At 55.0% G+C, this 16492-nt stretch overlaps 1 protein-coding gene across 2 annotated transcripts; it reads right to left on the bottom strand.

Annotated features, from left to right (window-relative positions):
* Nucleotides 1-773: 773 nt before the first annotated feature.
* Nucleotides 774-12336, bottom strand: CALHM2 (calcium homeostasis modulator family member 2). Of its 2 annotated transcripts, XM_006120850.4 has the most exons (3): nt 12070-12336; nt 5489-6095; nt 774-3198 (listed from the first exon to the last, which is right to left on the bottom strand). In XM_006120850.4, exons 2-3 carry the CDS (start codon nt 6029-6031, stop codon nt 2782-2784), a joined length of 960 nt encoding a protein of 319 aa, XP_006120912.2. In that variant the 5' UTR covers nt 6032-6095; nt 12070-12336; the 3' UTR covers nt 774-2781. The 2 variants fall into 2 exon arrangements, with proteins under 2 accessions (XP_006120912.2, XP_075791667.1); XM_075935552.1 differs by lacking the exon at nt 12070-12336 and having other exon boundaries at nt 5489-9061.
* Between the last annotated feature and the right edge of the window lie 4156 nt (nt 12337-16492).

The following is a 16492-nucleotide window of genomic DNA, read 5'->3' as shown; positions in this document are numbered from 1 at the left end:
TTCACCTTTACTGAGAAGGGTGGGGACTGTCGTTAGCTGAATCCAAGATTGATTTGTGCTCTTTAAAGCAAATCTGCTCATTCCAGCCAGGGAGACAGTGGAAATGAGTTGGCTACAGTGCCTGCTTTGAGAGGAGGGGGCAAGCTATTCCCAGCTCAGCTTTGGGCTTCCTCTGGCAGGACAAAAGCCATGTGGAAGGTCCTAGTGGATAACCAGCAAAGCCCATGGCTAGAAGCCACAAGAGTGGTGCTGCTCTTGCTTGCTGCAGCCTGAGTTCCTGACTCAGCTGATGGGCATGACTAGCAGTCACGCGATACGCTGAACCCCGACCTCTCGCTATTTGTCACACTTTTATAAGATCCTGGTCTGTTGTAGCTTTCCAAGGAGAGCTGCATAGACTGCACCCGAAAGGAGAATTAAGAAAACCCTGCTCAGACGTTTCAGTGAAGGGGCTGCAGTTTCTTCGCTTCCTGCCGGCCTATGATGTCTAGCATGCAGTCTGAGTTCATGTTTCTAATTGCTGGCCATGCTCCTGTTCTCTTACTTACAAGAGAGCACAGTGACAGAGCAGGGTCCGGTCCTCCCTCCTCCCACTGCATCGATTCTCCGTGAAACCTGCACCCACATCAGTGCAACAGGGATTCTGAAAGCAGCGTCACCAACCCTCATGCGAGGAGTAAATTTCTAGCCTGCCTGTTCAAAGAAAAGCTTGAAAATGTGACCTAAGTGCCCCCAAAATGTTCAGGAACCAGAAAGCAAAGAGGGAAAAAAACCCCTGAAAAAACTCATTTTTAATCCAGTTGCACAAGTGTGAAGGGCTGATTCCTAGGGTTTGTACACTTGGGGGTTGACTACCGTGAAAGGCACAGCAAAGGTGCATTAAAAACAAGGAGCCCATCTGAAGGAGCATTATAAATAGGAAAATGTGCTGCCACCCATTGAAATAGACATTTGTGCGTATCTAATTCAACATGCAATTATAGACAGGAGAATCGTGCAATGGCTATAAATGCAAACCCAGTCTTCGGCCAGTGGTCAACACAGCAGTGCAACGACAGTGGTACATTTCATCCTCCCCTGTGTCTGTTTCTCAGAGTAGAACTTAGCTCTTGAGAGAGAGAATCAGCAAGGATCTCGTCCAGGAACCATCTTAAGGCAGCGGAACTAGCTTTAAAAGTCCAACAAAAGAGGGAAGGAGTGGTCACCGCTTCCCATGGCTGAATCCCTCCAATTCCAGTCACTGCAAACCTGAGTCTTTACAGGCACAAGACAGGTGGTCCTAATGCAGTTGTTTGACTAGCTGGTTTCTGGTCTCCTTCCAGTAAGAGAGAGATGCTTAATTGATACAACTAATATATTGGATCATGAGCTTTCGTGGGTAAAACTCACTTCATCAGATGTAGTGGAAGGGGAAATTACAGAATACAGAGTACTTTGTGGTTCTGTAATTTCCACTCCCATTATATCTGATGAAGTGGGTTTTACCCACGAAAGCTCATGATATATTTGTTCGTCTCTGTGGTGCCACAGGACTGCTTGTTGCTTTCAAAGTTACAGACTAACGGGGCCATCCCTCTGAGACTGGCTCCATCTAAATGCAAAGTGTGTGTATGGCAACTAAGTCCGACTATGAGCTCTCAGAACCTAAGCCAGGGAGGAACGGGTCAGTGCGTGGAGGAGAAGCCCAAGGAGCTGCCGAAGTGGTTTTGATGACTCAGCTTGACCCAAGCCAGCTCAGCAGGATGCTGGCATGCTGACGGAGCTGTCTTCTAGATGCATAAAACCAAGTTGATGAACTTTTGTGCTCATGACACAAGATGTTTGGGGCCCTAGCCAGTTTCCATCTGGATTATTGGATTCCACTTCATTAACGATCCCTATGCAATGCCAGCATCCTGTTGCTGGCATCAAGTCAACTTGACCCCAGAGAAGTGGAGGGGGAGGATATACAGGTAAGCCAATAGGTCACATCTGGTGACATGCAAAGCAGTATGGGATGGCAATTAGAAGGCTTCCAAAACTGAATGAGCAACGTGTGTGCACGAACATGGATTTGTATTCACTCGGTGCCCAGGGAACTTGGTATATACTTGTACTGTGCAGCTACTGTGCTTTCAGGGTTTGTGTTGTGTGAACGCAGGTCAGTTCAATGTGTACAAATCCAAGTTCGTGAACACCACCTCCTCCTTTCCTTCCCCTTCTGTAGACAAACTCTTAGATTCTGGAGTTTTTCTGTGCATTGATGGGACTACTATTGTGTTCCTCCCCAGAGGCAACTGCCCATCAAGTGCTCTGGGAATTTCTTGGTGCAACAGAACTCCAAGATAAAGTCTTAAGCATCAACTAGGCAGGTGTGCTGGGTGAAATGAGAGAGCAAAGAGGCTGTAGCACTCGTAGCTGCGATGGGGAACACTGGCAGAGTATTAGGTCTGGTTTCCTACCTTGAACACGTCTTTGTGCGTGCAGGACCCGGGGGCTGGGTCTGTGCGTAACAACAAAGCTGTAGCACTGATAGTCTGGAGACAGGTGCACATACCTGCTTTAGGTGGCATGTCCTCCGTGTAGGAGCAACAGTGCACTGCTGTGTGTCAGAGACGGGTTCCTGGCACGATGCAACTGATCTTTATCTCGAAGCTGTTCCTCTTTCCTCCCTTGCTGGGCCAAGGAGGCTAATTAGCAGCAAATCGACTAGCCATGCACATGTTTGTACCTATCTGAGCATCTAGTGAAGCAAAGATGGTGAGGAGAACCGGTCCCGTCATCCCCTGGCTGCTGGTTCTCTTAGGTGGCCAGGAAGACCATTTCTTGACCATCAGGCCCTGGCCCGTTCCCCTCCCCCCCTTTGGCCCACTTATGGAGCCGGCTGTAGAGTGGGAAGCCGTTGTTTTCCCGGTAGAGATAGACCCCGGTGATGGCGTTCCACTGCGGGCTTGGCTGGACGCCCTCCACAGAGAACTCCTCCACCAGCTCCTTCTCCTCCTTCTCCAGAGCCACGAAGCCGAAGAACTGCTTGACGTTGTTGGCGGCTAGGATCTTGGAGTGGACCTCGGCGGTGCGCTGGAAGAGCTTATACTCGCTGGAGCGGTACTGGGCCCAGTAGCCCTCTTGCCGGTAGCTCAGGGGTGAGCAGCAATGCTTCAGGCACTTGGTGATAAACACCAAGACCGCCACAACCCCAATGAGCAGCCACCCGAAGAGCTGAGGAGACAGAGAGGGGATGCGTCAGACCAGCTCGTCAGGCCAACCTCCAATGAAAAAACCTGTCCGGGTTTGCCCCTGTGTGAGCTGGCTCACTTGGATTTTGTCCGTGAATGTGAGGCAGGACCAATAGCCCTGACATGAGCAAAGGCAGGTTCTGCAGGAGATTCCCAGCAGCCCTCTGCCAACGCCCGTCGTCCCAGCCCACAATGGTTGCTGCTCCTCCCAACTGGAGCCATGACACAGCTCGGCTGATGCTCCTCAGTCCTGACCTGCAGCTTCTGCTCCTGCTCCAGCTTGGCCAGTGCCCCCTGACCTGGGCACTAGGGATGCAGAAGGTTAACTGGTAAGTATCACCAGCTCCTTGCCTACCGCAAGCTCTCATCTGGAGAGCCAGCCCCTGCCCTAGTATGGGGGAGGAGGGGCTGGGAGCTGGCAGCCAGCCCCTGTGCAGGACTGGGAGCAGGAGCCCCACAGGCTGGGGGCTGCTCCAGCTGGCCTGGAGTCCCCTGCCCGGATCTCAGTTAAGGTTTAACCGGTTACCCGATTAGGACAACTTAACGTCTCGCTGGTTAACTGGTTAACCGGGATTTTACATTCCTACTGGGCACCCCTTTCTATTCTAGTTCAGGGACACCCGCCATCACCTCTGCTCCTGACTGGGCCACGGGGGACGGCTGCAGTGGGAACGGAGGAGTCTGCCCCACATCCAGCATGGTGGTGCAGAACCGCAAAGCCCGGGGCTAGCTGGTGCGGAGGTGGTTCTGAGACCTGATCTCTGTCTGCAGAATGTGCTGTTCTCCGTCCCCTAAAACTGCTGCTTTTTTTTGGAGGTCCCCACAGAGCCTTAAACAAGTGTCTTAAAAGCAAGCCCCCCTCCGGGCAGACGACTTGCAGAAACTGCAGGTTTCTGGTCACTAAGCCTGGTCTCAGAGCAGCTCGCACCTCAGCTGGGTGGAAATGGCCCCCAATTTCTGAACACGCACCGCTCCCAGGCACAGGGCGTGGGCTTCTCTGACAGCACGCTGGGAGCTCCGATTGGGGGATCACCAATCACCTCGCCCCAGCGTGATCCTGTGGGGCAAGCTGTGCCGAATGGCTAGACTGGGGCGGGGCTGGAGAGAGCTACCACGCTACGAAACGCGTTAGCCCAGAAAGCAGAAAAGGCACAGGAGGGAAATGCTCGAGATACGGAGGAGCCTGAATGTGTCTGGTTGCTGCTCCCCCCCCCCCCTGTCCCCCTCCCTGCTTCCTGTGCGGTTGACACCTTCTGTCTCCCCTCGTTGGCTGGGGGAGTTAAGGGCTCGGCTTGAAAAGAGAGAGGCTGGCATCCTGCCCAGGCATCCTGCCCAGAGCTGGGTGTTTCAGGGCTGCCTTCCCCAGTTTGCTTATCTTGACTTCCCCGTGCTGGAGTTTCAATGAGAAGTAGATCGGCTAAGCCAATGGTTTTCAGTCTACGGGTCATGGAAGGTCAGGCCCTGGGTCTCCTGGCTGCAGGGGGGTCAGGTGAGCAGTGCGGGGGCTAAGGCAGCTCCCTGCCTGTCCTGGCACTGCAGACTGCAATGCCCCAGAAGCGGCCGGCAGCAGGCCCAGCTCCTAGGGGCAGAGAGCTCCACACACTGCCTCTGCCCCAGGCACTAGCTTCGCACTCCCATTGGCTGGGAACCTTGTGCTGGCTGCTTTTGGAGCACAGCATGGCCTGTGGTGCCAGGAGAGGCAGGAAGCTGCCTTAGCCCCCCTGCTGACTGAGAGCCACTCAAGGTCAGCCCCTCCTGCCCCAGCCCTGACCCCCCCAGCTGGAGCCCCCTCCTACACACCAAAGTTCTCATCTTCAGTCCCGCCCCGGTGCCTACACTCCTGTCAGATGATGTCCGGTCATGGGCCCCAACAATTTTCTTCAACTGGGTCATGAGCGAAAAGTTTGAAAACCGCTGGACTAAGCCACACAGGGAAAGGGGGTGTTCTCCTCCCGCAGAGGAGGGTGATGCGGTACCAGGGTGGGGGGGGAAGTAATTTTCCCATGGTCACATGGTAAGCGTGTGGCAGAGATGGGAATGTAGCCCTGTTCTAACCACTAGGTGTAATATTCTGGTTTAAGTAAATGGCAAAACTCCCTTTGATTTCAGTGGGACCAGGATTTCAACTTCTGTTTCTGAGCCTTGGAGTCTTGGCTCTGTCTCCTCTCCTAACTCCCAGCTCAACAGTCTCACCCTGAGCCAGAAATGACAGGAGCCCTGCCTCCCGGTCCCTTGTCTGCTCCTTCCACACTCACGTACCAATAGGCCCATACCTGCGACTCGTATCTTAGTCGGCGTATGACTTCTTCCTTGAAACTCGTCAAGTTCCCTGGAATGTCCTTGCAAGGGAACCTGGCCAGGGTCTCTGGTCCGTATCTGGATGGAAACTTATCTAGTGAAGCAGGGTCCACAAATTCACTGAGGGCGCAGATGTAAGCTTCTCCGCGGAGCAGCGAGATGACGGACCAGGTGACGGGGGCCACGGCTGCCCGCCCCATGATGGAGCCGAAGAGCAGGAAGGTGGCTGCAGCTGAGAAGTTCTTGGCCCCTCGCTTGTGGCACTCGGCCACCAGGTTCCAGGTGTGGTTGTTCCAGATGACGCCGATGAGGAACAAGGCCAGGGCTGGGACGCCAATGGCAGCCAGTCCATAGATGTAGTTCCTGGCTGGAGAGCAGGGGCAGTGGAATGCAACCACAGAGAAGAGCTCCTGGCTTCCCACCGTGCCTAGGGCCACCAGCCCGTTAAAGATCATCACATCTTTGCTTTTGAAGAACAGAGAGAGGAAGCGGAAGTTTTCAGTGATGAGGGCGGCCATCTTGTCGTCTCACCTCTGGATGGAGCTTCCAGCCGGAGGTGCCTACGGCCGCCTGGGTCCTCACCTACAACGACAGTAACAGCCTTGAGAAATGGGTATGGCGTAGCCATGTGGCTCTGCTCCCCTCTTCACCCTGCCCTGCTTCCCACAGCGCTCCCTGGTGCCTTTGGAGGGACTCATGCCTGGATGAGGTCAGACCCAGCGGGAGGAGGGAATCACAGCAGGACTCGAGAGAAGTAGGTGTGGGGGTGTCTGACTGGTGCCATGGATCTGACTCCACATCCGCTGGGTTCTTTGCTTCCGGGCGTCTGCCTTCGGCCAGGGAACACTGCAACAGGCGTGGAGCAGCACTAAGGGACGCTAGCTAGCTCCCATCTTGCTTCCTCCCTCTCCCCTTCAGCCTGTGGCCCTGAGACAGAGGGAGGGTAGAGAGAGAGAGCTGCCTCCGTTGCAGGCCCTACTGGACCGCTGGCCACAATCGAGCACGTTTTTAAAGGTGACAAGAGCCTTAGCGCCTGTGAAGCCAGAGCTATCCCCAGTCACTCGGAGAAATCCATAGGCTGACTTTGGCCCCGCCCCCGCGCGCTAGCCAAAGTACCGGAGGATCCTGCTGCACCACAACCGGATTTAAATGGGGCTTCAGCAGTAGCCCCGGATACAGCTGGAAGTGTCGGCTGCGGTCCTTTGTGTTACCCTACTGGCTGAGCCACTTCCAGTCTTTGTAATGTGTGGAAACGGAGAGCAAAATGACTTGCCCAAGCTCTCACTGAAAGGCTGTGGCACAGAAGGGACTTGACCCTGCTGCTCTCAAGTTCTAGGCAAATGCTATGGAGCAGCCTTCCTCTCCACATGCTCTCCCTCCTACGTGCGCCAGAGATCACTACTTGCTTTCTCACGTGCTTGCAGACGCCCCTGACACATCCCATCAGCCGCAGTGACATAATGAACAATACTGATACTTTCTATTTCTTGAGCTCGCTGAGGGTGTAAACTTAAGCTTGCGGGAAAACCTCAGGCTTTTCCATTTCCCACTGAATTCCCCCAAACAGTATTTGCCTGCGATGACTTTTTTTTTTAAAGTTGCCTCTGATCCTGTCTCTTCGGCTGGCTGCCTCTTTTCTCCCTCCTGTGAGAGGCCAGTCCAGCCTTCGTTAGCAGATCGGCATGACCTTTCTCATGCCACGTGAGGAGTCTGCCACAAAGGAAGGCAGTGTTCTCGAATGCTTAGAGCGGAGGCTTGAAGCGGGGCGCATAGACTGCATTCCCAGCCCGGCTACCGTTTTGCTTTGTAACCCTGGGGCAAATCACACTCTCTCCTCGTATCAGAGAAGGCAGAGGTTCTCCTTCTAGCTCAAGTTTGCGGCTCAGCAGGGCAGGTTCTGTTTGGGGTTATCTGCCTAAGGAATGAGTAAGAGCGGTCTGGGGAGGTCCTTGGGCCAAATGCTTCCTGGAAGGGCGGGGTCTGCTTTAACGAGGGGTATCTAAGCCTTGTCGGCAGGACTGGACTGAACTAATAGTTGCCGGGGGCCAATATTGTTGATGAATGGGTGGGTGTCTTGTAACTAACACCACTCCCTGTTCCTAGGGTGGATAGATACATGGAATGGTGCCTCTTTGGGTGTTTTAATCCTGGGTAATAGTCTCTGGGTATGTCTACGTTATGGTGTAAGCCCAGGGTTCAAATTCAGGCTCAGGCCTAACTCCCCTGCCATCTACACACAAATTGCACTACCTCAGGGTTCAAACCCAGGCTATCAGGACCCCATGGGGGGCAGAGGGACCGAGCCTGGGTCAAGCCAAGATGCAAGGTAAAAGCCTTATTCCTTTGCAATAGACTCATGCTCTGGGTGTCCTCCGAAAGCATCCCGTAAACCCCTTGGATCGTCTTTGTCTTCAGGACTGTCAGAGTTGGTGGATAGCGGTGCTCCCTATAAGCTCTCTGCTTGTGCAGCCACTCAGGAGAGAGTCCAGCACCGCCCATCTGATTAGCAGAGCACTTGTAACTAGGTTTTTGTTTCTACTAGTGGTGCACATTGGCACAGGCCTCCGTGCACATACAAATTTATTCCACACATGGATTGAAAATATTAGAGGGAGCATTAGTGGCCAGTCAAGTTTTCTGCCACTGCACCCCAAACAAACTGCTAGGGTGACCGCAGCAAGAAGTCGCCAGGAAGTCTGGGATAGGGGTGGGGGGACTTGGCCTGCATAATACTGCATAGGCGCTGGAGGTGAGATTAGGGCCCACGGTTCAGCAAGCCCTAGCCTGGGGTTACGCTTAAGTGTAGATGCTCAAGGTTAACAAACCCCAGTCTGCTAACTCAACTTCTACTAACTCGGCTTATGCTGCAGCACCGACATACCCTCCCTCTCCCAGGGTGTCTTCCCTGCGGTCTTAGCTCAAGTTAAGCTGGTGTACATAAGAACGGCCGTACTGGGTCAGACCAAAGGTCCATCTAGCCCAGTAGCCTGTCTGCCGACAGTGGCCAGCACCAGGTGCCCCAGAGAGGGTGGACCGAAGACAATGATCAAGCGATTTGTCTTCTGCCATCCCTCTCCAGCCTCTGACAAACAGAGGCCAGGGACACCATTTCTATCCCCTGGCTAATAGCCTTTTATGGACCTAACCTCCATGAAATTATCTAGCTTCTCTTTAAACTCTGTTATAGTCCTAGCCTTCACAGCCTCCTCTGGCAAGGAGTTCCACAGGTTGACTACACGCTGTGTGAAGAAGAACTTTCTTTTATTCGTTTTAAACCTGCTACCCATTCATTTCATTTGGTGTCCTCTAGTTCTTCTATTATGGGAACTAATAAATAACTTTTCTTTATCCGGTGTTACCCATGACTCCCAGCTGCCCATGAAAAGTTCTAAGTGATGCTTTAAACTGGAACTAGCTCACTGGCCACGGGATGGCTTGAAGCTCCAGGACTACAACTGGCTGATACTCCGGCTTGTCGTAGTGGAGCTATTCCATCCCCTGCAGCAACTCACCAGCAGCTAAGCCAGTCCCAGCGCTCTGGGTAACTCGGGGAGGTTTTGGCTTGTGGCCGCGAGGCTCGCTTGTAGCTGGTGCAGTGAAAATAGCGTCTTGATGTAGCTCAGATCTCCTGTGTAATGTGCATGGTGGGCAATGGAAGTGTTCTGCCGGGAGGTCAGATTACAATATTCCTTAGCGCAGGATAGGCCAAGTGGGGTGGGGCAATTGCGCTGCATTGGCTGGGGAGGAGTTAAAGCAGGCAGGAGGGAGCCTGCACGGAGCCCTGGCCAATTGGAGAGGAGCTTTTAAGGAGCCAGCCAGAGGACCGTTTACTGGGGCAGCCCTGTATATAAGGAGCTGCCCAGCAGTGTGAGACAGACAGCCCTGATCACAGGTGGTTCCTGGAGTGGCACCCTTAGGAGAGCAGAGCCAGGGAGGCTCCAGCCCTTGCTACAAAGGCCAGGAGGGTGCAAAGGGTCACAAAGGAAGTAGCTGTGAAGGAGGGCAGGACAAGGCTGTGAAGGAGACCCAGAGTAGGGGTTGGATCTGGATTCCTCTCCCTTTGCACAGTGCTTAGCTACCATTGATGTGAGGCCTGACGCTTTCCCCCAAGGCTGCAGCTGGCCAGCACTGGACTGAGCACAGCTGATAACCCCAGGGAGGGAGAGAAGAGACGGTTGCAGCGGGCACTGTCCTGGAAGCCACGGGACTCCAGAGCGAGAGCGTGGAGGGGTGAGACATGGCCCCAAGGGGCTGCCCTGCTGAGTAAGAACTAATTCCCCGGAGCAACCAACAGGCAGTGCCACAGTGAGTCCTGCTCCGTGGCATCTGGTGAGCTGCATTGCCTGGTGTTGGAGAAGGGACTGATACCGAAGCCTGATGCTCTGGTAGCAGCAAAGGTCACGGTCTGGCCTCACCAAAGTCAAAGTCAGCCTGCATGTGCACAATAGTGCACCCCTAGGGAACACCTCAGTGCAACGTTTATCCCCAAACTCTTTTCACCAGTGCATCTCCAAGCACTGCGGTATCACCACCTGCATTTTACGAACGGCACCACGGAGGGGAAGTGGCTGTTATCCCCAGGTCCCAGCCCGCGCTGTCGGGTGCAGGACTAGAACCCAGGTCTTGGAGGTGCCTGGTCCGGTGCGTTATCCCCCCAGGCAGTGCTGCCTCTGGGAGAGGTGAGAAGGCAGCAGTTTTGGCTCATCAGGGCTGGGTTTCTCTGTCTTTGGGCTTCTTTTCAAGCTCCAGGTGGGAGCTAGGCTTCAGCTCATTGAGGCTAGCGCAGGGGTAGGGAAGATACGGCCTGCAGGCCGGCCCCAGCCTATGGCTTAATTTCATCCAGCCCTCAGCCGGTCTCAGGACCCCCCCTTCCGGCCCCCCTGCTGGGGCTGGAGCTGGAAAAGCCGGCTCACCCTGCCACAGGTGAGAAGCCCCAAACCTCAGCATCCCCCTCTCCTCCCCCAGTGGAGCTGGAGCCATTTCTCTGTATCATCTACCCCCCTCCTCGGCTGGTGAGTTGACCATTTTATATTTCTCTCTCAAAAAAACAAAACAAAAAACCTTAAAATTTAAGTTGCTTTTTACTTGTGTGGGACCAGTGATTGGGGGGTTTTGTGGGGTTTTTTTGGGGGGATGTCAATTTTCCCACCTTTGGTCTAGAGCTTTGACAGAGTTTAATCTGAGAGGCTGGTGAACCTGGCCTGGAGTTGGTATGAATAACTACACCACGGCCTTCTGCATCTCCTGAGTGGTGCACAGCCGTCTGAGGGGCAGATCCGGAAGGAGTGCGAGTTTGTAGATCAAGTCCCTCCTGGGTAGATGGCTAGCCCTGGGAAAGGGCCAGCCCTGCATGTTGATGGCAAATGTAAAATTGGTGTCATGGAAACCCCCAGTTTCCCTGGAAAGTAGCAGTGAGTTTTTCATATTCATGCCAATGAGCTAGAGGGAACCAGTTTTTAAGGTCTCCTGTGAAAGGCCCACACACCTCTGGTACTTAGTTTACAGGCCCCGGGAAGACTGAGTTGATCCTATGGAGATTACGGCCGGGCACGAATCCAAAACTTGTGCCTGAGCTAGGGGTCACCAAATGAAATTAATAGGTAGCAGGTTTAAAACAAAAGGAAGTTTTTCTTCACACAGTGCACAGTCAACCTGTGGAACTCCTTGCCAGAGGAGGTTGTGAAGATTAGGACTTTCACAGGGTTCAAAAAAGAACTAGATAAACACCGATGGGCCTAACCTCCATGAATTTATTGGCCAGAATGAGTAATGGTGTCCTGAGCCTCTGTTTGTCAGGGGCTAGGAATGGTTGACAGGCGAGGGATCTCTTGCGGATTACCTGTCTCTGTTCACTCCTTCTGGGGCATCTGGCAATGGCCACTGTCAGAAGACAGAACACTGGGTTAAATGGGCCTTTGGTCTGACCCAGTCTGGCCGTCCTGATGACTTTACTAGCTCAAAATGGGTTAATTCCTACTCTGCTCACCCCTCCAGTCCATGGGTGAGTACAGAGTTCTGTCCATTGCTCTCTATTATTCCTGTCCCTTAGTGATTCTATTACACTTATTCTGTGAAATCGCTAAGGGTTTAAACACTAAAAACCCAGGGGCCTGTTTCCTTCCGGTGCTACCCCGGTTTTCTAGCAGTGACACTCACTGGTCTTTGAAGTGCTGCTCGCACAAACTTAGAGAAACTGTGTGAGGAATCAGACCCATGAGCTCGAAGGCCATGAAGTTTGTATTGTGCAGGGCGCTGCAGACACTCTGAACCCGAGCTGGGCTGATAAAATCCAGGGCCGCTCTTAAGTGGAACACACAGTGCTTGCACAAAACCAAAATCATGCACGCTTCCATCCAGGGGCTGGAGCTAGCAACAGGCCAAGCAAAACGACGTGTGGGTGGCACAGAGGAATGCTCCTTCCTCGGGGCAAAGTGTCCCATTGCCAGTGGATTTCATTCCTCGTTACGCAGGTAGAGGCTGCTTAAAAATAAGCACACACGTTTCAGCGCTGCCCCCGGCATAAAGGTAAAGGCAAGATGAAAATGAAGCCACTTACTTGAGAGATGGTTAAATCAGTTCTCAGCTGCACTCCAGGAGTAGCTGTCTCCCACGCTGCAAGGGGAGGAGGAACCCGGCTCAGAAAACACCCGCGCAAGAAGTGAAACCAGTTCAAAATAGCCTTTATTTTCTGCAGCTTCCTGTCGGCTTGCCTGGGGATCCTTGTTCTTGGCTGTTTTGTGACGGGAAGGGGACGTCTCGGCCTTGCGTCAGGGTGGGGCTCGCTCAGGCAGTGACCGGCCCGTTCCTTTCTGCCTGTGTCAAAGCAAACGTTGTGCCTTTAAAAGGAGGAGGAAAGGCTCTGAGTGCTGGGAGGGGGGGGGGGAGAGGAAATGCATAATCCACCCCCAACCCAGAGCGAGATGGAAATTGGGCATGTAGCTGGCCTGGGCGTGGCTGGAGCTCCCTTCCTCACTGCCCCACGGAGGCTGCTTGCTCTGCTCACTGGGGAAGTTCTGTCCAAGGCTGGTCTCGCCGGGCTTCCCTGGCACAGTAAGAACGCCAGAGCCGGGCACCCCGGGAGCGTAGGGTTATGTCCTCACTCCGTCCACTGCAACTGGCTCCCTTGGAAAGGTGGATGCCAGGGGGCTGCAGGGCAGAACTGAGATGCTGTGGTGGATCTGGGGGGGGTGTCCTAGGACAGCAGTAGCAGGGGAGGGGGGGACTGCAGCCAGATGTGCAGGGGTGGAGCTGGGAGGGTGTCTCAGGACTGCAGTAGCAGGGGGAGCTGCAAGTCAAGAGCAAATTCCTATGCCCCCTGCTGACATGCGTAAGCCCCGTCGATTTCTGTGGAGCCTGGGAGGGGGGTTGGCGGTGCCGGGATGCGGGAGCAGAGGCAGCCCCCTGCGCACACTGGAAACGGAGAGAACTTTGGTTTAATCAGAAGCAGATGCTGGCAGATCTCAATTCCCCAGGATCCTGCTTTGGGGAGGGCTAGATCCTGTTCCACATGCCAGCAGCGTGGCCCCCAGGAACTCTATCCAACCAGGGGGGGCCATTTGGCTGCAGTGATGCATGGGGACAGAGCCTGCCAGCGGCAGGGGTGTGCCTGTGGCTGACAGCTCTTCTGGTAGCATGGGGCCAATTGGCTGTTTGGCTGAGTGCCCTGGCACCGTCTCCTAGCCAGACAGAGCTGGGTGTGGCCAGAGGCTGGGGCAGCCGGCGCTTTGGCAGGAGCAGCACATTCCTGCCTGACTGCTTTTCCGCTTTCCAGAGCTAGGCCATGATGGCAGAGGAGGAGGCTGGGCCATCACCCTCCTCCCGCACCTTACAGCTGGCCGGCCGACTCTCTGCTTCTGCTTGCCAGCTGCAGCCCTCTTCCCCTCCTGCTTCACGGAGCCAGGCCCCCAGGTTAGCAGAGAGAGACTCCCAACAACAGCCCCATTGATTTGTACACGGCCTGGGCTTCCGCTCTCATCCCTGGATTGGAACAGAACTCTTCCCGTGCCCCCTGTCTGCATGGGCACCCTCCCTTCCAGGGCCTCTGGGTTTGGCTTTGAATCTGCGCCTCTCCTGAGTTCAGGGGAGTTCTGATCTGGATTTCTGGTGTGAGCCTGTCTCTGGCTAGTCCTGATTTAACCCTGGCTTTACCGCACTTGCTGTGTCCTCTGAAGCTTTCCCCCAAAGAGCCTAAGTAAGGAAAGGATGGGAGGGGAAACTGAGGCATGGAGCAGGTGTATGACTGGCCTATCTTCTCAGAGCCAGCTCTCCCAGGGATGGGATTTCTGCCAAGGCTGGCACCCCTTTTACAATGACGGGAGTTGCTCCAGGTCAGTGTAGCCGTGGGTGGGGGTGGGAAATCTCTCTCTAGCTGTATGCCCTGCTGGCGCTGTCTCCTGGGGCCAAGCAACCGGTCATAGCTGCTGTAAGAAGCAGTCTCCTTCCCTCTCCTTGCACTGCATGAAGAAAAGCTTCCGTGGCGATATTGTTGCAGGCTCTCTGCAAACTCAGGCTACGCTCACGCCATGTTTTCAGGCTTTCTTTGTGCCTCTGAGGGTTAGACACACGCGTCTTACAGAAGGAAAGTTGAGATTCTGGTTTCATCATGTGACTGCAGGCGCTGAGACCTTTGGCAGGGGCTTGCGGTGCCTGGGTCCCCTCAGCTCCTTGATCATTGTAGCTACATGTGGTTGAGCTTCCTCCGGTTTCAGTCTCGTTCTGGTGGCCAGCAGGGAATTCGCACTGCCAGAGGCAGCCCCTGCTGCAGGACACGGTGACTCTGCATGTGCCACCCCAAATTGCATTGGGCGCTTTCGGCTGCTACTCCGTCTGAATACAAACGTATCCCCCTCACTCCCACCCTCTTCCGGCCAGCTCTGCTTCCAAGCTTGTCTGATTCTCTTCCCCAGGTGCACTGTTCCAAGCTGAATCTCATGTTGTTTAATAATAGTTCTGTTCCTAGGCGACTGGTGCCTGCGGGGCAGGAGATGCGGGCAGGGGGCAGGAGGAGACACCCCCTCTAGCAATTCAAGTTTTTGTGGGGTTCCGGGGAGGAGGCCGTGCAAAGGTGATCGGCTGCCTCGACCCTGTAATCCTGGCAGGGTGTTCTGCACACCCCCCGACGAGGGCTCACTTGCGGGGCTTTTGCAGCTGTCCTGCAGGACGCGCACGGAACTAGCGGAAGCTGTTTGCTCGGCTGAGCAGATCTTTGCCAGGTGACTCATCTGCAAGGCCGGGTGTTTGTCTCCGCTTCAGGGGCCGTGGGAGGGACCAGAGCCTCTGGAGGACGAGGGCACGTGGGTGGGACTGCCTGGGCGTGAGCCCTCGGAGAAGGATTATCTTGGCGCGGTTACCAAGGAACATGGCCACGGGGGATCTGGCTGCCTGTGTCGTCACTGTGGCTGCCTCTGCGAGGGCTCGGAGCTTCCCGGGCCCCATCCGCCTGCAGCTCCAGTGTCCCTCTGTGGGGCTGGAACGTTTTTATGGGGGGGAGAGGGGGTGCTGAAAGCCAGTGGTCCTCCCTTTAGTCCTGTAAGTGCCCCCTTCCCGCCACCCAGAGCTGGAGCCTGGTTCGGGGCTGTGTGGGTGGGAAACACAGACGCGGTTAAGGCAGCCAAGGCTGGGACTTCACATGTGGGGCCGGCGGCAGCCCCAGGTGTGGGGCTGGAGGCAGCTGGGACCCACTTGCAGAGCCAGGGGCCCGCATGCCAGGCTAGGAACAGAGCCCCAGACGCAGCAGTCCTGGGAACAGGACCCTGGGCACAGGTCCTGCAGCAGCCAGGGCCCTGTAGGCTCCTTGGGGGGGCCAGGAACCAGAGCCCCAGGCATAGTCCTGCAGCTGGGACTGTAGGTGCGGAGCCCCAGACACTGGGCAGGCCGCACCGGGACCCCGGGCGCGGGGTTGTGGGTGAGACAGGCACAAAAAGGAATTGCTGCTGCACCCCCTGGCCCCTAGTTCCTGTGCTGGTGACCCCTCCTCTGCCGCCCGATCCTGCCGTGGCTCCCCAGCCTGGCCCCAATCCTGCAAGGGCAGGCAGAGGTGCCATTCCCACCCCCAGCCCAGGGGCTGCTGCGCGGAGAGAGAGCTTGGGGATCCCTCCCTCCTTGCAGTAGCCCCAGGGCACCCTCCTTCACCCCAGCCCCCTCCCGAGCCCGGCCCCACCCCATAGCCTGTATCCCTACCTGGAGCCCTCACACCCCAGCCTCCCAATATTCTGCTCCAGTCCCGAGCCCTTTATTCCTGGCCGTACCCCCAGCCAAAGCTGCCCCAGCCCTGAGCCGCTCGTCTCCAGCCCCACCCCAGAGCTTACCCCCCCATAGCTGGAGCCCTCACACTCCTGGACCCCAACCCTCTGCCCCAGGCCTGAGCCCCCTCCCACACTCAGAACCCCTTGGCTCCACTCCTGCCACATGAATTTTGTCACGTGCACCCATGTGAGGTCGACATGTCACACGTCCCCTCCGCATCGCACGTCCCCTCCACGCTGATGTGACAAAATTCATTCCGACCGGCGGTAGGAGAAACCAGAGGGGATCCTGGTCAGAAGTCACGAAAGGGAAGCGTGTGTGTCTAGTGATCTGGAAGAAAAGGGGTGTGGTCCCTTGAGGGGCTCTCTTCAACAGCGAGGTGACGGGGATAAGATTTCAGTGCTGGACAGAAAGGCCAGGAAGACTTTGGAAGCCAGTTTTTTGTTCTATGGTGATTGACACTGAAATGTGCATTTTAGATCAGGTTGGTCTTTGGATGGATTTATTTAAAAAGTCCTGTCTGCCTGACGCTCCAAATATTGAAGGCGAAAGAGGAATACTTAGCTCGTGTATCTGTACAACCGTTTTCTAGCAATGTGATTGTTATAATTGTCAGCAACCCGCTAATGAAAAAATGTTAAAGAAAAATTTAAACTAGGGCCCTGTAGGCTAATGTTCTGAGTAAATATTAGTCCCCAAAGCTGTCCTTCGGGGGCTGCAGGGCTTGGGTTAAC

The sequence above is a fragment of the Pelodiscus sinensis genome, chromosome 8, assembly GCF_049634645.1.
Source record: "Pelodiscus sinensis isolate JC-2024 chromosome 8, ASM4963464v1, whole genome shotgun sequence".
In the NCBI taxonomy this organism is placed as follows: Eukaryota; Metazoa; Chordata; order Testudines; family Trionychidae; genus Pelodiscus; species Pelodiscus sinensis.
Note: the sequence above shows the minus strand (reverse complement) of the source record. Positions and strands in the feature narration are given on the sequence as shown.